Source organism: Ceratotherium simum, chromosome 7, assembly GCF_057802395.1.
Source record: "Ceratotherium simum simum isolate JZ-2026a chromosome 7, ASM5780239v1, whole genome shotgun sequence".
Taxonomy (NCBI): domain Eukaryota; kingdom Metazoa; phylum Chordata; class Mammalia; order Perissodactyla; family Rhinocerotidae; genus Ceratotherium; species Ceratotherium simum.
This window is the reverse complement of record NC_141906.1, coordinates 69,296,085-69,316,011: the sequence shown is the minus strand read 5'-3', so window position 1 is coordinate 69,316,011 and position 19,927 is coordinate 69,296,085. Positions and strand designations below refer to the sequence as shown.

The window sequence follows — 19,927 nt, the reverse complement described above, 5'->3', positions numbered from 1 at the left end:
TGTTCACGGGCCGCCTGCCCTCCATCCTGCCAGGCTTTGCCTGCCCTGCCTCAACCTGGGCCCTGTGCCTGTGAGCCCCCACCCCTAACCCCAGACTCCCCAAACTGACTGTTTCCTGCCCAGAGGAGAGAGGGGTCAGACCGCCAAGGGCCCAATGGCCTCCCCTTCTCTTCTCCCACCTCCGCCATCAGACTAGCTTTCCAAGGTGAACTCCACAGGCCAGCCTACTTCTTCCCTCCATCCATGGCCATACCCCCAGCCATTTTGTACCATTATATAAATATATATATATAAATATAAATATATAAATACAATATGTGAAAACATCTTTTTGGTTTTTATTTTGAAACAATTTTTAGGCTTGTTCCGGGGGTCTCTGTGCTGCCTGTACTGTATTGACCTGTTTTATAGGTGCCTTTTTATTAAAAAGAGAAAATTAAAAATCCAGCCTTTTGCCTTTTTGCTTCCATGTCTGGCTCCCCCACTGCCTAGCTTACCATTGGATGCTTGGAGAAAACGGGGGCTCCAGGGCTTCCCCATTGTTCTGGTGTGAAGACACAATCCCTGGTCACAGCTCTGACTTCCCCTGTGGGGGCCTCCCAGGGAGCTTGGCTGGCTGGCTTGAGTGGGACTGTGCAGCCCAGATGTGCCCTCAGCAAGTGCAAGGGTCCCTGATGTCCCACCCTAGACACACAGAGGCTGGGAAGGAGGGAGGAGAGCCCTCCCCAGGCAGGCGGGCGAGCGCAGAGCCGCTTCCTCTGGTTCCATCTGAGTGCTATCCTCTCGGGGCAGGGCCTGGCTTCCTGGGGCCTGGGGACTTCCCTGCCCAGGCCTGCTTTTCAAACTGTCCAGCCTAAAGGGATGTAGCAGCTCTTGCTGAGGCCTGGAGAGACTGCATGCTCTGGGCTTGGCCTGCAGGCAGGTGGCTGGATGAGATGACCCCCAGACGCCCCTTTCAGTCTGTCTTTCTCCTCAGGAGTTCTCCATCTCCTTCTGACTTTTGTCTAAGTGCTCTGTGTGCTGTGGTCAAGACCCCCTCTGCTGCTCGAGGAGTTTCCCGTGGCTGTGTGCAGGGAGTGGTACCGGGAGGAACGAGTCTGCCTCCTTCCCCATCAGTGCCCAGACCACCAGGGCCCTGGTCTTGCCTCCCCTGGCCCATTCTGGGAGCTCGGCACCCTGGGCAGAGAAGACAGCTGGCTTCGGTTTGTACTTGTCCCTCCTTAGGGCTGGGGAAGGAGAATCTTTTCTTTCCCCGGTTGGGCTCCTCTCTGCTGGCTCCGTCTTAGTTATTCCTGAGGACACTGCCTGGTCTCTGAGGGCACCTGGAGTCTGTGGTCCTCTCAGGGCCCAGTGACAAGGGGCTGGCCCAGTGCTGTTTTGGTCAGAGCCGGAGGCAGCTGCCTGGACCGGGTCAGTCTGAGCTTCCTGCTTGGTCAAGGTGCTGCAGGGCTGGTGGCCTGGCTGTGTTTGTTAGGGACTGACACAAGTTAAGGCCACACTCTGTTGCCCGCTGGCCTTACCTCAGCCTTAACCTCCATCTGTCCCCTGGTCCTCAGCTTTTAGCTTCTTTCAGCAGGTGGGGTAGGAGGAGACGTGGGTAGTTGTGGAGGTCAGTGGCCCAAAAGGGGATGGAGTACGTTCTGGGAGGGGACTGACTTTCCCTATTGGCAAGGGCAGAAGTAAAAGTTGTTTCTTGAGCTTTGGATGGTTAACATGAGAGAAGGTGTGAGGCGTCCTCTTGGCCCAAGGTGATGCAGACAGGTACAGGTATCCTTTGCTTTGCCTTTGGGCTGCTTTCTCCTCCCTGGACTCTAGCCTAGCACTTACTCTTAGGTGCTGGGAGAAGAGCTGGCAGGGATGTCCTGGAAAGAGGGGTTGGTTCATCTAGCTGCCCCATATGAGGACACTGGCCAAGATGAGCTCTTAGGATCCCAGCTCCTGTTGGAAGGGGTTCTAGCATCACTGCATCCCCCCAAAGAAAACAGAAACAGGGGAGCTGGGAGCTAGAAGGTGGTGAGGGAGGTGGCATTCTCTGACTCAGAGTTACTGCTCTTGCGCCAACTAGGCAAAAACTGGCAGAGGGAGGCGGGGCCGGCACAGCCCAGCTTGGTCAGAAGCCGTGACAGGTCACTCCGGAACTTCACGCCGGCGAAAGTGTAGAGCATGGGATTGAGGCAGCAGTGGGCCAGGCCCAGGAACTCACTCATGGTGATGGCCACAGAGAGATAGCCATTCAGCTCACAGCTATTGCCCATGGCCTTCAGCCTCGCCAGGGTGTCCAGGAAGATGACGACATGGTAGGGTGACCAGCAGAGAAAGAAGACACTCGTCACCAGGATGGCCACCCTGACTGCCTTCTGTCGCTGAGGGCGTCGCTGGGCCTGGCACAGCCTGTTCACCACCCCTACATAGCACCACCCCATCACCAACATTGGCAGCAGGAATCCTCCAACATGGTAGAGGAAGCGGGAGGTGAACCAGGCATTGGTTTCGGCTTGGTTCTCCTGGGAGAAGGTACAGCGTGGCAGAGAGTCATTGTGATGGGGTTGGCTGACCTTGGCGAAGAGAAGCTCTGGCAAAGCGAAGAAGAAGCCCGCCAGCCAAATGGTTGCACAGGTGATGTGGATGGAGAGGAGGCGGCGGTGGCGGTAGGCGTGGACGGCATGGACGATGGCCAGGTAGCGGTCCACAGCAATGCAGGCCAGGAGCAGGCTGCTGCAGTAGAAGTTGATCTTGTGCAGAGCAATCACAGTTTTGCAGAGGAAGGTGCCCAGGACCCAGCCTACAGAGCCCTCGGCCACAGCAAAGGGCAGGATGAAGACCAGTAGGAGGTCGGCCACCGCCAGGTGGAACAGGAAGGTCTCAGTGGAGCTGCGTGTTTGCCGGTGCCGCTCCAGGATCACCAGCACCAGGATGTTCCCCATCATACCCAGGAGGAAGATGAGGCCATAGGCCATGGGCATGAACACGGCCTTGAAGGAGCTCAGGAGGGGCCCCTCAACTGTGGAGCAGAGGTGATTTTCCACCGTGGGGGGCTCCGCGCTGTCATTGAAGCTGCCTAATTCCTTGTACTGCAGGGGCAAGGAGACAGAAGGGCAGGGAATTGAGGACCTAGGCTCACTCAAAAGGCTAACTGCTTTTGTCCCTGCACTCCCAATATGTCCCACTGACCCAATCCCAGTTTCCCTTCGTGTGTCCTTGAACAAGTCACTTTGCCTTTTCCAACTGCAGTTTTCGTCTGTAAAAGGGACTAATTCCTCACAGGGTAGTGACGAAGATGAAGGGAGATAGATGGTGAGGACATGCTTCATAAACTCTGAAGGGCTGTGCACCTGTGGGTTATTTTGTGTTTATGTGTCCTCTGGTATGGAAGGCTGCAGGCTTGGGGGCTGGAATCAAGACTTCAATTTTGGGAATGGAGCTGGTTGGGACAAGAAGCCATCTGTTCCAATTCTGAACAGAACAGTGGGCACTAAAACCTAGGATCCCGCTGAGGGGGCGGATGCTGCGGTGGCCCGCTGGCTTCCTCTTGATTTGTTCCCTATTCCTGACTGTCTTCATTATAACTGAAATTGTGGTAATAGCCTCCTATTTTGTTTAATCAGCACAACAGGCTCAAGGTATGTAATATTTCTATTTTACTGATGTGTCCAGCTAAAGATCAGGTCTGTTTGAACCCACGTTGATCTCACTGCAGAGCCAGTGCTTCCACCACTATGCAGCCCTGCCTAGGCTTCCCTCCCTGCTACTTCCCACCACTGGCAAACTCCCTTCTCTGCTGACAGCAAGGAGAGCTTCAGAAGTGGAAAGCCCAGAGGCAGAAGGAAGTGTAGGGGGAGGCTGTTCCAAGTGAAGGGGATGTGCCAACTTTGTCTCCGGAAGCTTCCTCCTCCCCAGCCTCCTCCTCCCCACCCCCCCACCCCCCAGCACTCAGGTTGTTTACCCAGCTAACCACAAAGGAAGACACGGTGCCTGTTTTCATACCTTTCACTCACAGCTGTCCCCATGCACCTGTTCCTCCTCATTTCCCAGCTCTGTTCTTCCCACCCCTCCCCAAACCAGATCCCTCCCCACCGCATTTCAAAACCAATTATAACCAACTTATGTGGGTTCAAAAAGACACTTCTACAAATGATGAGGCCCAGGGAGGGAGAGGATGGGAGAGGGTACTCTGCCCCCAGGCTCTGGGTCGTCTCATGCTGCCCTCCTTCCAGGAGAGTGAGGGTCCCTCGCAAGCAGGGAGTTGCACCACCACCCAGAGGCCCCAGTTGTGGGTCCTACACTCACTTTCAGTGGTGGGCAGACCCATTCCCCAATCTGGATCTTTCTTTCTGGTCCCTGGGGTAAGTGGCTTTGGGAGAAGGAGATGGGGGTATACATTAGTGCAATGGGAGAGCCGTCTGCCCACCTCCCACCCCCAACATCCCTCCGCCATCACCTCAGTCCACCCCTTCCTCACCCTAACGCTCAGGACTACTGTCTCTCCACAGGTCCCATTCCCACCAACTTTTGTACTCTTGTCCATCTCTTACACAGAGGACCCTCCAATCCCATCACATCAGTTTCCTGCTTAAAGTCCTTGACTGGTTCCCTGTTACTTATAAACAGTGGTTTTCTTTTTTTTCTGTCTTTAGCTTTTTTTTCCTTCAATTTCACATTGAATCGCAAAGCCAATTATAAGAAAAAGTGACGTTTGTGATAAAGTTCATCAGTAGACGATTGGAGTAAGCCAACTCCAGTGCCTTCACACAACAGAAGGCAATGCAGTGCTCAGAAAGAAATGAGGTTCATCTGCATGTTCTCTTAGGGAGAGATGTTTAACACATATTGCTAAATTTCAGAGCCAGTTGCAGGGCGTCCTATACAGCATGATTCCATAGACTTTCGTCACAGGGTTCTCCTGGGGCCAGGGCCGGGGAGGGGGAGGCAGCCTCCAGTCCCCCCTCCTTTCCTTTAAACCAGAGCTCTCCACTTTTGTCTCATGTGGTATTTCACACATAAGCTTTTGTTTAAGAAAATGGTTCTACTTTCATTTGAAAACCATGGACTTGCAGGGTGAGGTCTAAACTCCCCATTAGACCTCAACCAAAATCCCAACAGAACCTTTAAATTTCTATAAAATGTATATTCCTCTGACCTTCAAACCTCATCTTCTACTTTATCACTTTAGACACCCTACCCTCCAGGTTCATCATTCCACTGGCTGCCTGCCCCCAACACCCCGACACCTTCCTCTCTCCAAAACTTTGCTCAAACCCTTCCTTTTGCTGAGCAGTCCTTTCTTTCCAAGTTTACTATCTAATTCCTATGTCTCCTTCAAGGCCCCACTCAAACCCACCTTCCTACCTCCTTCCTAGCCCTTCCACTTGGAATTACATTCTCTCTTCGTACATTACGTGTGCCTTTGTTACAGCACGCAGGGTTGAGATGTCCGTTTCCTCACTAGATGGTGAGCTCCTGGAGGCAGGCCTTCTGTGTCTCCCTACAAGACCATGTGCTTTACACATGATGGACATGAGACAGATGTGTGCTGACCTGCTCTGAGAGCAATTTCCCAGGGAAGGCCAGGGGCGCTTGTAGTCCGGGACTTTAGGCAAGTCCTTCTCTGTGCTCAGCGGAGACTCAGACACTGCTTTTTACCCTTCTTCAGTTCCTGCCTCCTCCCAATGCCCTTGACAGCCTAGAGCTTATCTTGGGTTCTCTGTCTGTACTGGGAGCTATTTCCACTATTGTCACTGAAGACAACCATTTGCTCCATCCTGGAATTCAGCAGGAGTTAAAGGGTAAAACAGTGAGATAAGCAGCCTTCATGCAGAGCAAAGCAATTCAGACAGAGGAAGGAGAGATGCAGGGCTTGGGGCAGTCACTGGGGCTGGACTCCACTTTACCTTGGCAGTGTTGGGGGCCTGGCTGTCCCACGGTGCAGTGGAGGGCTTAGGTGCACCCAGCCTTTCTGGCCCAGAAGGCCCTTTATGAGAAACACTCAAGTCCTCAGCCTCTAAAGCATCCAAGTTGATTGGTTTATTGCTCATTTAAAGTCAACACAGTGGGACATGTCCCCAGGACCGCAGAGCCCCCATCTCCTGAGAACCCAGGTTTAGAGGAGGGTTGGGTGGGAGGACTGTTTCTTCCTTCTTGCCAAGAGCTATTTGTTTGACAAAGTGGTCAGGCAGAGAGGGGAACATAGGAGGAAGCTGGTCTGAGGGGTGCTGGGAGTTGGCACTACATCTCAGAGGGAGGTGTCAAACAGACATTTTGGGGGCTCGGGAGTGGCACCTGTTAAAGCCACTTCCCACACCCAGGAGATCAGGCACCCCCACCCTTCCCCAAACCATGGAGAGAGGTAATCAAGCAAGGTCAGCTCTGGTCTGGAGCGAAGCTGAGGAATCAGGAATCCTGAATACTGTGGGGAGGGGGGCGCAGAAGGGAGCCCTCTAAAACCCACGCCCAGAGGGAGCACAGTGCAGGAGTCTGGCCGAGTGCTCACTCATTCTTTGACATAAAAAGCTGCGGGAACCCAAGGCCCTCAGCATGCACACACTCTGACGGCAGCATGCACTCTGTATAGACACAGACGTGTGCCCAGGTGGGGCCATGACAGTGTGTGGCATAGGTAGGGACCCAGTGGACAACAGCCTCCACAGGGCCCAGGGACTCACGCCCCAAAGAAGCAAGAAAACACAACGACCAGATGAAGCTGAGCACAGAGCCAGGAATCTAGTAGAAAATTGCTGTGAGCACTGGGGATGGGGCAGTAGGGGCTAGAACATTCTGTGTCCTGGTATTGAGGTCCCAGGAGAAGGGAAGACGGAGGAGGAGATCAAAGTGCTTGGCCCGTGGTGGGATTACAAATGTTCTTCTTCTCCTTCCCTCCCTTCCTCCTTCTGCCTGTCTCTTCTTTGCTTTCTCAGGAGCCACTGTAAGACCCAGGCCCCTCCCTGGATAATTAAGGTCTCCGAGCCCCATCTGACTTCTCCAAATGGTGAGGCTGCCTCCCAGCCCTGCTCTGGCCAGTGAGAAGCTCAGCAAACATTTGCTGACTGGTATTCTGTGTCAGCAGGTTGGGCAGGGGGTGTCCAGGGACTTCCTCAGGGGTCTGTCCTGGATCCTCTCCTCTTTTACACTCTCGGCCCTGTCTTGGATGACACAGCTAGGGGACACTTTCAGACAATGCAGAGTTCTCCACAACCTGGAACTATGGGCCCGAACTGACCAGATGGATTTGATAGGGAAAAATACAGAGACCTACACTTGGTTTAAAACTTCAACTGTCCAGAGACAAGTTAGGGAAGACCTGGCTTAACGACGATTTATGAGAAAAAGACCCGAAGAGTTTGTTGACTGCAAGCTTAAGATGAGTCAACAGGGTGACGTGGCTGCCAGAAGGGCTGCTGTTACCTTATTCTAGGTGAACAGAAACCTGTAGGTGGGCAGCTGGCACCAACCCAGTTTGTTTGGTCTGGACAAGGGTGACCAGTTTGCTGAGGGGTGTGGAAATCCCCGCGGTGGGAGGAAGTCTTCAGGTACTGGGGTGTAGAGTCTAAGGAAGAGAAGACTTGAGTCTGAGAGAGCTTTCTTCAAGGATTGGAAAGAGCCCCCCTGAGCAACAGGGCAAGATGGGCTTATTGTGTGAGGTTCTAGAGGGCAGGGCAGGAGGAATGGGTCTTTCTCATAGGAGAAAAACCTCTTTTTTAATTTTTTTAAACATTTTTTGTGTGTGTGAGGAAGATCAGCCCTGAGCTAACATCCAATGCCAATCCTCCTCTTTTTGCTGAGGAAGATTGGCCCTGGGCTAACATCTGTGCCCATCTTCCTCCACTTTATATGGGACACCACCACAGCATGGCTTGACAAGCGGTGCATCGGGGCGTGCCCGGGATCCCAACCTGTGAACCCTTGGGCCGCCGAAGCGGAGCACGCACTCTTAACCGCTGCGACACCGGGCCGCCCCAAAAAACCTCTTAACAGGCAGAACTGTCCAACAATGGGTTGAGGCCCTTGGGAGGAAGAGGAATGTTTGAGCCCAAGTGTGTGGGAAGGAGGCTGGGAAGGAGGCTGGGCCCTGCCCTCAAATGCCCCTCGCTCACAGCTCCCAGATGCTCGGATTCTCTGGCTGTCACGCCCTGCCCAGGGCTGAGCTGGTTCTCAGCAGGATCTTCATCTAGCTCAGCGCCTAGGTGGGCGCCTCCTGCTTCTCTAGCCTGTCTGTCCTGTAACCAGTGAATGGCCCAGCCTGATCTTGCTTCTCAGCCGCCAGGAAGGGGGCAGGGCTTCGGAGTGCATGGCTCGTTCAGGCCAAACTCAACTCCAGGACTCAGGGGCCTGAGTCATATTGGCTGCAGGAGGCGTCTGCACACAGATGTGGGTCATCACTCTGGCCACTGGGAGCACAGACAGGCTCCGTCTCCTGTATGTCCCTGTCTGGATATTCCCAACCAAGAGTCAGGAGCTGTAAGTGGGGCCAGCCAGGGTGTCTCTCATTCCAGCCTTCAGTGACTTGAGGAGTGCGGGGCTCTAGAGGAATGAGATTGGGCCAGGGGGTGAGGGCAGAGGTCTGTATCCCTTACCTCATTCTTCCTTTAGAGAGCCCACACTCCCTAAAGACCACATGAGACTCTGGCTTGCCATTTGTCACATCTCCCTCCTGTCTCCTCCCCTCCCCTTCGGGAGCAAGCCTCCCAGTCTCCTCTTCTATCTCTATCCAAGAATTTTGGCCTTTAGAAACATGGTACTATTCTGGATGTGGTTCTCTGGGGGAGACTTTAAGCTATCCTTTCCTCTGCACTGAGTATTTAAGTTTAAGGGGGTCCCCACTTGGCACCCCAAATCAATTTGCACTTGGGGGACAGAGTGACACAGTCCGAGGGACAGGTAGACATGCCTCCTAGGTGTGTACAGCAACCTCTTGAAACCATCTCCTGGGTCAGTACTGATTTGAAATATTTTGTCCCATTATTCCTGAAAGAAAACTCATTCTTATGTCCTGATTCTCAGGCCAAATCCATGGCCATTTTTAATGCCATTTTGCCAGAGGAGTGGGATCAGCCAGTCTGTATCCTCAAGGAAGACAATAGTAGACTGTGGTCTGTGTGCCTGAACCCAGATTCACCCCAACACTGCCCCCTCCCCAGGCTGGCCCTGGGTCTCTCCCTGATCCTGGATCCCCCCCCACTAACCCCCACTTGGGGCCTTCTCCACTGGGGTTCCTCTGGGACTTTTGACCTGGTTGGGGTAGGGGGAGGTGGATCCTCCCCTCGCCCAAGGTAAAGCCCAGAAACAGCCTGAGCTGGTTTTGGTTCCTCTTCTTTACACCTCTTTGATGCAATGAGACAGTGTGATCAGGCGGACAGGTTTTGCAGCCTGTGATGCTCTGATCACACTGAAGTCACGGTTCTTTGGGGGCCGTCACTGGAGAGAGGTTAGGGGAAGCCAGGCCCTGAGGCTGGACCGTCTTCACCCTGCTCTACAGCAGCTTCCCCTCCTGGCTGGTGTGCGGGGTGCAGCTGGAGGTGCAGTTTATGATTGGCCCCTGTAGGTGTCCCAGCCCAGGCCCCGGTTCTGTCAAGAGGAGACTCCACGCACTCAGATGGATTCCTGTAGATGAGACTTTTCTAGGTCTGCCTAGATCTGCCTTCGCGGCAGGGTTGTCCCAGGCATGCCCACCCCAGCGACCTGACCCCTTGTTCCTGGTACCTAGCCATCTGGATTTTTCTGTTTGGATCCTCCATTCATGGGAGTTACCAGCCGGTCTTAAGAAAATGACCATTTTAAGTGGCTAGAGTTGATCTTAGAATTCAAGAGGAGGAGGGGAAGGCAGGATGACCAACACGTGGCTTCTGGCCAAGAGCGCCCAGATATTAACTCAACATTGGAGTGTAGAACCCAGTGTTCTAGGAAAGTGAACCAGTACTTTGTTTTGACAAGGACAAGGTTGGGAGTAGGAAGCAAAAGAAATAGAAGCTAGACCAACTTCAGAGAGAAATGATGAACTGAGACCTTCAATACATCACAAATCAATAAATGCTTATTGAGAAGCTACTACTTGCAAGACTCTTCTGCTACTCCGCCATCCCAGGGCCCGTGTGCTGTAAGACACTGTCAGGGAGACCGTCACAACTGCTCAAGGCCCTGCTGTGAGTGGGCAAGGGTAGAGGGAGAGTGTCTGTGCTTCTGAGGGGGCAACAGCCCTAGAAAGAGTGTATAGGAGGTAAGTAAAGGTGGGACGAGGCACTGGGAGCTGGTTGAAGAGGAGCTCCGGAGACTGGATGGTCCAAGGACTCCTGGGCTCCTGGCTAGACCCTGACTGAAGGGATTCCGGCTTGCTGGGATGCCTGGCCCAACACCACTCATTTGAGGTATGACATGAAGCAAGTCACCAGGTCTCTCTCCCTGGGCTGTAGGTTTTCTTTGATATATGGGACATACCCTGCTGTCCCTCGCCACCACCTGTCTCTAGTAGGTCATGCAGTGGAGTGAGGCGTGCAATTAGGGGAAACTCTTGAGGTTTCTCAGAAGCCAGGACTAGCCAGGTCTTGAGTTGGTTACTACAATATCCAACTGGGTCAGGGCTCGTGGTCAGCTTGAAGCTGCGGGCAGAGAAAGACACCCAGTAACCTAATCAGGTGAGGCCAGGAGCCAGGACTGGGGGCCAGGGTGGGAGCACATTGCCTTGTCAGGGCAGTGGAGTTTTAGTCTGATGTGGGGCATGGCCCAGACTCTGTGATTGGACTCAGGGCCAGCTTCATGGGTGTGCGACCCATGCAGTCACACAGGACTCTGCACTTAGAAGAGCCCAGGGCTTGGTTTAGTACTCAGCCATTGCTATCTTGAAATTATTAACAATTTTTGAACAAGGGGCCCTGCATTTTCATTTTGCGTCAGGTGCCACAATTATGCAGCTGGTCTGATTAGACTGATGGTTCTGCCTCTGCTTGTACCTGGGGATTGAATCTGAGAGGCTAGACTTTGAGTAGTTAGCCCTTCCCCTCGCCTTACCCCCATGTTCTACTTATACTTCCAAGCCTTGGGATCTGGGCAAGTGAGAGGCAGACTTTTCCAAGCAAGTCTGGGAACATGGTTGGTGGAGTTACAGTACAGACTGTACTGGGGGAGTAAGAGGGAGTAGAGAACATCTCAGGGTGAGTTTAGGGTCAGGAGAGCTGGTGGGTATAAAAGAAAGGGTTTGGATCCTTCATGATCCAGCCCAGAGTGCAGCTCAGAGAAGTCCTTTCCTACAAGTGCCGTTGGCCATGGGGGAAAGGGAGAAAAAACCACAAAGAAATTTCCAAAAGATCCTTACAAACAGCGCTCTGCTGCCCGCACACAGAAGCCCTGGGGTCTCTGGTTGAGCTGCTCCCCACACAGGTCCTTTTGGAGCCCAGTGACAACCAAGCCAACTGAACCACTCTGCTTCACCAGAGAGTCTCAGGTGGGTGGCAGAGATTGAAGCGGGGAACCATTTTCTCAGCCCACCCAAGAACACCTTATGTCGAGAGATTCCAGTCCTTTGAGGGAGGCAACAACATGCTCTAAAACCTTTCTAGGATTAACACAGCATTCTCTCACCAACTGGGCACCCCCCGCCCCCAACTCTAGCCCACTGGGTCCTCTCCCTTGCTGACCACCTGGTCTCACGCTTCCTCGGTTTAGCACATAATCATTGTCTGAGAGCTTCTGGTGAGCGATTTTTTTCTTCTTGGCTAGACTATAAAGTATTGGAGGGCCAAGACCAATCCCTCAACTTCTCCATCTAACAGAGAATGTAGCGCTCTGATAATATAATCACAGAGCAAGAGATGTATAAATATACACTGATTGATTGACTAGCAATGCCAGCCTCCTGACATGCAGAAAATCTCCAGAGTACTGTCCCATCTAGCCCCTTGTTCCAGCTCTAAGAGGCAAGAAGAGGATCCCCTATTGAAGAATGGAGAGGCAAAGTGACTTGTTCCAGGTTACACAGCAGTCAGGGATGATGCAGGACCTGAACCCATACTTCCAACCCCCTCTAAAGGCTGTCTATTTAAGGCAGCAGCTCCATTCACCTGCTTCTTCCGTGGAATGGGAAATAAAATGTTAAAAGGCAGATGCCAATGGGCCTGTCTAGATCCTGCTAATCCATAGTGGGAGGAGACTCCACAGCTATCCCCTTTTCCTTGGCCCTGGGCACAGGCTATTTAGAATTCCAAGTAGGGCCTGGGCAACCACAAGCCATCTGTCCCTACTCACCAGGTCCTCCAGATTGTAGTTCGTGAGGTCCATGTCCAGGGTTAGGGGGTAGTTCATGGTTGTAGCTGTACGTCACCAGACTGGTCACCGTCTGATGTTGAGAGGTTCTTTCCCTGGTGCCTATAGAGAGGCGGCAGCCGTCAGCTGCAAATTTAAACAAATGAGCTGCGCACTGTCTCCTGGGTCTGCGTAGGACCCGCTGTCTGCCTTACAACTCATCACTTTTTTTTTTTCCACTGGGTCTTTTCTGTTTTTTTTTTTTGAAGAAAAAGGGAAAATCCCCACAGCATCAGTGCTAGTCAAGCATTTCAGCCTCTTTCCCGGCAATAGTTGTCTCGGTTGGGGCTTGTGACTGGTATGAAGGCTGCCCCTCACTTCTCTTCCCTGGACCTCCACCAGCTTCCCAATAAGGAGTCGCACCTTATAATAAAAACCACCACACCAGTCAGCGGGGCCCAGAGAGAATCTCCATATAGAAAGAGAACAGGTGGACAGCGCTTCTAGGACCTCTGCTCCAAGCCACCTCCAAACCTTCATCTTTCTCACCACTAGGGCAACCAATCATCCAGTTTGCCCAGCACTGAAAGTCCCTTGTCCTGGGAAACCCCTCAGTCCCAGGCAAATTGGGACACTTGGCCACCCACTTGCCACCATCCTTTTGCCCAGGCAAGGGCAAAACCCCTTCTCTTTCCAGCTCAAGTTCAGAAGAGATAAGTAAAAAATTTTCAGAAGGAACAACACTAAAACATTACTGGAAGTCAAAAATGAAATTTCTCAAATTACCAAGCACAAAAAGATAAAGTCACAGAGTCATTTTCTGATTCAAAAATAACGATGTTCTAGCTACAAATTAACTTGGCCAGTATGTAAATTATTAACATCATAGACTACCCAGCTCGAGTAGATTTTCACCCTGGAGGACCCTGAGGACCAGAGAGGGAGAGTAATATCCCCAGGATCCACAGCTCACCAGCGGCAGAGCTGGGCCCTGAATCCAGGTTTCCTGACTCTGTATTCAGTGTTTTCTCTACTATACCAGGCTGCCACTCTTACAGGCTCATGGAACCCCTTTCCTTTCCCTCACTGTGCCCTATCTGAGGACTCTGCTCTTTAAGAAGCCCCTTTGTAGGCATGGATCAATTTACCCCCAAGTCTCATCTCTGTGCTGCATCTTCCAGGAGAGGTCATTTCCTCTCTTGGCCCACAATGATGTGAAACAATGACTGCACACACAGATGCACCCACACATGATGTGCTGTTTCTCTACCCCACCTCAACCCTTGTTATCATCCTCCTCTTCTGGCCAAATTACCATTCCCTGGGATTCTACCCTTTCTAGTGCCCTCCTTCACATTTTCCTCCGTATTCATCTTCCCCTTTTTCTCCAAACACCTTGCTTAGCATCCCCACTTCACCCCCAACAGATACATCTTTCTTGGGTTTCAACAACTTGAGGAGTTTGCAGCCTCTATTTGTGCTATTGAGGTCTTTCTTTCCTCTCTTCACTCACTGCCTTCAGCAACTGCTTTTAAGGAGGAAGAATCCGAGGACAAGAGGTCTAAGTTCCTCTCTTGCACTTCTAGTCCTGAAACTTTCAGGAAGAAGCTGCCCAATGTCTCCTGTGTCCCAAGTTTGCAGTGTATTCACCATTCTTCCAGCCCCACCCCCCAGTATCCCTGTCCCTCCAATCCACTGAAATATTCAACTTAGCTTTTGCTGCTCTAAGGACATTGATCAGGAAGGAATATAGTATATAGAATCACATAGGAATTGGAAGGGAATTTGGGAGATAAACCAATCCATCCTCATCCCCCCTCCCCCGCCCCCAGCAAATGTTAAGATTCTTGTCACTACATCTTCATCAGATGGGCACCCAGCATTGGTCAAACATCGCCAGGAATGAAAAACTTGTTCCTTTCAGGAGATCATGTTTCAATGTAGGATGATTTAATCATTAGAAACTTATTCCTCATGCTGAGTCAAAATATGTCTCCCTGTAACTCATCCCCAGAGGTCCTGGCTCTGCCTTCTGTCTAGACTGTCACGCTCCTCTTCCAATAAGTATCCTCTGAAGACAGATAGCACATCCCCATTAGTCTTCCCTTCTCCAGAATACACATCCCCGGTGTCTTCAGCTATTCTTCAAAGGATGTAGTTTCTGGGCCCCTTGCCAGCCTGTTCTTTGACCTCTGGGTGATTTCTGGCTAATAATTCAGATATTATCTGACTAGGACAAAATATAGGAAGATAAAAGTTTCCTTGTTTAAGACTCCATAGTTATATAACTGCAATTAAAATGGTTTTTCCTGTGGGCTCCCACTCTCCTTGACAACATGCCTAACAAATTTCATTTTGATGGTTCTAGTCCATCATCTCAGCCTATAAGGGGAAACTTTTGAAATCCTGATTCAGTCATCTGTTGATGTGATGACAACTTAGGTAAGCATGCCATCCTTAGGTCTATCCAAGTCCTGCTGGAAAATATTGACAGAACACTGCCAAAAACAGAACCCTGCTTCATGCCTTTAGAGATCTACTATTCTCAAAGGACGGGGAAGACTTCATGGAAGAAGTAGGACATGAGCTGGACATTGAAGGTTTGAATAGAGTGAAGGCCTGATGTGCCTGGAGGGGAGAGTGCATGGTAGGGGGCATGGGAGATGATGAGGACTGCATGAAAAAATATGTGGCGAGGGGGCCGGCCCTGTGGCATAGTGGTTAAGCTCGCGCGCTCCACTGCTGGTGGCCCGGGTTCGGATCCCAGGTGCGCACCGATGCACTGCTTGTCAGGCCATGCTGTGACAGCATCCCATATAAAGTGGAGGAAGATAGGCACAGATGTTAGCTCAGGGCCGGTCTTCCTCAGCAAAAAGAGGAGGATTGGCATGGATGTTAGCTCAGGGCTGACCTTCTTTACAAAAAAAAAAAAAAAAAATACATGGACAGAATTATTCAAGATGTGAATGGTGCGGTTATGGTAGTGATGATGATGATGATGATGTTGGTGGGGGCTGAGAGAGGAGGCAGGAGGAGGTTGGAGTGTACACTGGACAAGGTGGAATTGCTCTTGTGGCCTTCTCCTCTCCTGTTCTTCCACAACTGGGAATGCACAGTTGTCCATTCCCATTGATGTGTTGCAAGCCCAGAAAAAGGGTTTGGGAGGAGGCTCAGGACTACTTCTCAGGGGCAGCAGCAGGCTGTGGCAGTAGTTTCAGCTGTGATGGTGTGGGGCAGTGAGTCATCTACTAGCTTCTCAGTGGCTGACCTGGGTTTTATGGAGCAGAGGAACCTGTGAATCTCACCTGATCTCCTCTCCAGTCCCTTGACTTCCTGGTGCTTCTTGCACCGTGGACCCATTCAGATATCCCTTCCTGTCTCTCCAGATGCTGGCACATACTACACGTTCCCAGGGCTCACTTGACTGAGCCACTGACCTTTGATGGTCAACTCAGTTTGCCCTAAATGGGTAAATACCTTCTGACCGTGAGTTCCAGTGTTGCCTTAGAAGGTTCAGAGAGTAACTGCCTCTGGTAGAAAAGATGATCTTATGATCTTCAAACCCATAAGCCAGACTAGCCCCCCAGGATAGCAGGGGCAATGCCTAGGCTGTGATCCCTTGACTTTAAAGATGAGATGGCAGGGGTCCCATCTGTGTGTGATGATCAGATGGAGGGGATGCTTCTAAGTGAGGCAGCCCAAATTTTATTTCAATATGCAACTTGTTTATATTTCTGTGTGGAATCCCAGTCCCCACCTCATGGGCAGCCTACAGGAGGCTGGATTGTTTTCCAGGCTTCTTATCAAAATGACTGCTGGTGGGTCTGCCAAGAGTGGGCTTGTGTCTGCCTTAGGTGGATGGCTGCTTAGCGTCAGCTCAGGTGGATTTTCTCGGTACTTTTACTTCACAGTTCATGGATTATATTAAATTTGTATTTATTCCAAATACTAGATACAATCACTTGTCTTGGAGTTCATTTCCCAGATTCCACAGAAACATTAAGTTGTTCCGCAGAGTGTTGGGGTGCAGGGTATGGGTTGGGTTTTATCCCCTTATTACTTCCACTGACCTGGGACACTCTATCTCTCTGACCTGGGCAGAGATCTTCTCTTCTTTCTCTGGGTGCTTCCCAACCGTTCAGAACAGAGCTCCACAAGTCCCTACCTAGTGAGTCAGCCTGCAAAGAGTTGGTCATCCCTCTAGGCACCCAAAGAGAATAACAATAACATTTGCATAGCATTTACCAATCTACAAAGCCCTACAATTTTTAAATTTAATTTACCTAATCTTCATGTTTAAGTTAATTTCACATTTAATTATATTTACTCCTCAGAACACCTTGTGTGGGAGGTATTGGCATCATCTCTAGCCATATTTCTGGGGGGGAGGGGTGAGAAAACAGAGGCTCAGATCCTCACTCATGATTGCTGGGAGAGTAATTGGCAGAGTCAGGGTCTGAAGCCAGCTCTGTGGACACCAATACCTGGGGCTCTCTCCACCGGACCACATAACCTTCTCTCAGAGATTCAGTTTTGCAAAGGACAGGCACTTACCTGGCTACCTAAAGGAAAAACTCTGCTTAAAGCCTTTATGGGTTGTTTATCAGGTACTTACCATGTGCCATGAACTGTGCTAAGCTCTTCACACACATCATTTCCTTTCATCCTCTGAACAGTCTTTAAGTGGTAGGTATTTTTATCACATTATCACATGTGGAAACTGAGCTTCAGGCAGTAGTAGGAAGTAGTTGTGAGTGTTAACACCTCGCTGAGGCACCAGTGACCTAAAAGCACAATACAAATCAACACAGGAAGCGAGGTGGTAAATGTTCTCAGTGCCGGGAGCCAGCACCCACGCATAGCTCCTCTCTCATTAGGTAACAGGTAGGAGTCCTGTGGGGAGGAAATGGGCTGCAGGTGCTAGGTAGGCGCATCAAGGTTACCTCAAGGTTATAGGGGCCATGAGTGTGTCTGGGAACCTTGGCCTGGGGGTGGGCTGTGTGGTGGCCAGGGTTAGAGAGTGAGTCAGGTGCTCGATCAGGTGTTTTCATACTGAGTAGGAGCTGAGCCCCAGCCAGATGGGAGATGTGAAGATCAAGGGAGGCGGGATTCAGGCTCTGCCCTGGGAGCCTTTTGTCTTACAGAGAAGGCCGAACAGACATATGTCCGCAAGTTTGTACACTCATATATACATGCGACTTGAGAACATTTTCAATGCAGTACATATATGAATGTACTGCATCAATGAACCCAGTGCGGCCGAGTCCAGCAGTGTGGAAGGCATACAGAGTAAGGAGGATAAACCCAGAGTTCTTCACACATAAGTGCTGTGCGTGAATGTGCTGTGTAAACTGTGGAGAAAACGCTGGATTTTATATCAAAAGGCCTGGATTGGAGGCCCAGCACTTTTATTTTCCAACAAGGCTGCTTTTAGACCAGACCCTGCCTAAATATTCTAAGATGCATCAAAGATAGAATGCGAAACAAGGCACTCCTAGGAAGGCGGTTCTCAACCTATAGGCCTCAGAATCACCCTGGAGGGCTTGTTAAACACAGATTGCTGGGCCTTCCCTCAGAGTCTCTGAGTCCAGAGGTTTGGGGTGGGAACCTGAGAATCTGCATTCCTAACAAGTGTCCAGGTGATACTGATGTTGACTGCCTGGGAACCACACTTTGAGAACCACTGCCTTAAGCTACACAGGATTGGTACATGGAGATGGCTTGCCCTGACACAGCTGGTGTCCCAAACTGGAGCTCCCAACACCCCCCAGCACTGCTGTCAGCCTCTCCACACAAATGCTGCCGTAGCTGAGGCCTGTCTAGAACAGCTGATAGCACCTCACGCAACTGGCACCACAACCCACAGCTGGTTTCCCCCAGAACGCCCGGCTTCCCTGGGGCGCAAGCTGGCACTGCTGAGATTTAGATCATGCCTCCCCAGACCCTGGCTGGCTCCCTGCTCTGGCACTTCTCTGGTCCATCTCAGCCTCCACTCTAACTGGTGGAGGTTAAGCTCTTTTAGTTAACCTTCAGCATGCAATAACCCAGTCACTCTGACCATGGCTGGTAGTAAGAAATAGGGTTTACATCACAACCTAGTTGGCATGTACACACACACACATACACACACACACATATATTTAACAAATAATACTTATTCTTAGTATGTATGATATGCTCATATTTTCTACCCTTCCTTTCTTTCTCCCTCCTTCCAAGTCTCTGTCTCTCTGTTTCTTTCTTTAATGGAAATCACTCAAACAAATTGCTTTCATGGATCCATAAATAAGTCGCAATCCCCAGGTATATAAATTACAAATAAAACTTCTCTGAGTCCTACTTTCCTAAACTGTACTCTTGTGAAATGCCCTCACGGCCGATCTTGCTGTTGTTTGTCTTAAATAATATCATGTATGTAAAAGTCTTTTTTCCAAACAGAAATCCCCCATAGGTACAAAGAGCTAGTAAACACACACACACATGCTTTTTTAAAGGGAAAGGAAGGAAGTTTAGGCAGAACTTGGGGGGAAGGGAAAAGGGAATGCCTGAGCCCCAGCAGAGGTCTGCAGGTGGTACAAGCATATCTTGGGGAGAAGATGGTGGGCAGTTTGTCTGGACTGGAGCAGAGGAAGATGTGGGAGAAGGACAAGAGGCAAGGAAGGTGGGTGCTGAGAGGCACAGAGAGCCTGTCTGGGCATTTGGATCGCAGACGGGGCAACTGGGAAATACAGCAGATTCTTCAGCAACAGAACTTCACAATGAAGCTGGTATTTTTTTTTTTAATTTATTTTATTTTATTTTTAATTTTATTTATTTTTTTCCCCCCAAAGCCCCAGTAGATAGTTGTATGTCATAGCTGCACATCCTTCTAGTTGCTGTATGCAGGATGCGGTCTCAGCATGGCCGGAGAAGCGGTGCGTCGGTGTACGCCCGAGATCCGAACCCGGGCTACCAGCAGCAGAGCGCGAGCGCTTAACCGCTAAGCCACGGGGCCGGCCCCCTGAAGCTGAGATTGAGGGAGGTTTGGGGGCCGGCCCAGTGGCGCAAGCAGTTAAGTGCGCGCGCTCTGCTGCGGCGGCCCGGGGTTCACCAGTTCGGATCCCAGGCGTGCACAAGCGCACTGCTTGGCAAGCCATGCTGTGGCAGTGTCCCATATAAGGTAGAGGAAGATGGGCACGGATGTTAGCCCAGGGCCAGTCTTCTTCAGCAAAAAAAGAGGAGGATTGGCAGATGTTAGCACAGGGGTGATCTCCTCACAAAAAAAAAAAAAAAAAATGAAGGAGGTTTGTTCATTTCAACTTCCAAAAAACATTTATTAATCACCTAGTATGTTCACTTTAGCAGTGAACGAGGCAGACTAGCCTAGTAGATGTCTCTAGTGAGGATGGGTGGTGGGTCCTCAAATAACTTATCAGTTAATTATTCCTTAAGCCTCTATTACATTCCAGGCACTGAACTAGATGTTGGGAAAGTATGAGAAACAAAACTGAACATGACTCCTGCCCTATCGTAGCTTACACTACGGACAGGAGGTAGCCATGAAACAAACACTTCACTTAGTAATAATGACAACTTATGATTACAAAAATCTGTAAGTGCTACAAAGAAAAGGAACAAGGTGCCAAGAGAGAGAATAACATGAACTCAATCTTCGCAAATAACCACAATCATAACACTTCCAGATTAATTTACAGTTTATGAA

At 50.7% G+C, this 19,927-nt stretch overlaps 1 protein-coding gene across 1 annotated transcript in view; it reads right to left on the bottom strand.

Annotated features, from left to right (window-relative positions):
• Positions 1–339: 339 nt before the first annotated feature.
• CXCR5 (C-X-C motif chemokine receptor 5) overlaps positions 340–19,927 on the bottom strand; it is a 29,650-nt gene continuing 10,062 nt past the window's right edge. Inside the window, exons 2-4 of the mRNA XM_004427245.3 lie at positions 16,841–17,009; positions 12,229–12,348; positions 340–3,071 (exon numbers count right to left, since the gene is read on the bottom strand). Of these exons, the coding sequence (XP_004427302.1) occupies positions 2,004–3,071; positions 12,229–12,285 (1,125 nt within the window). The 5' untranslated portion in view covers positions 12,286–12,348; positions 16,841–17,009 and the 3' untranslated portion in view covers positions 340–2,003. The remainder of the gene's footprint in view (positions 3,072–12,228; positions 12,349–16,840; positions 17,010–19,927) is intronic.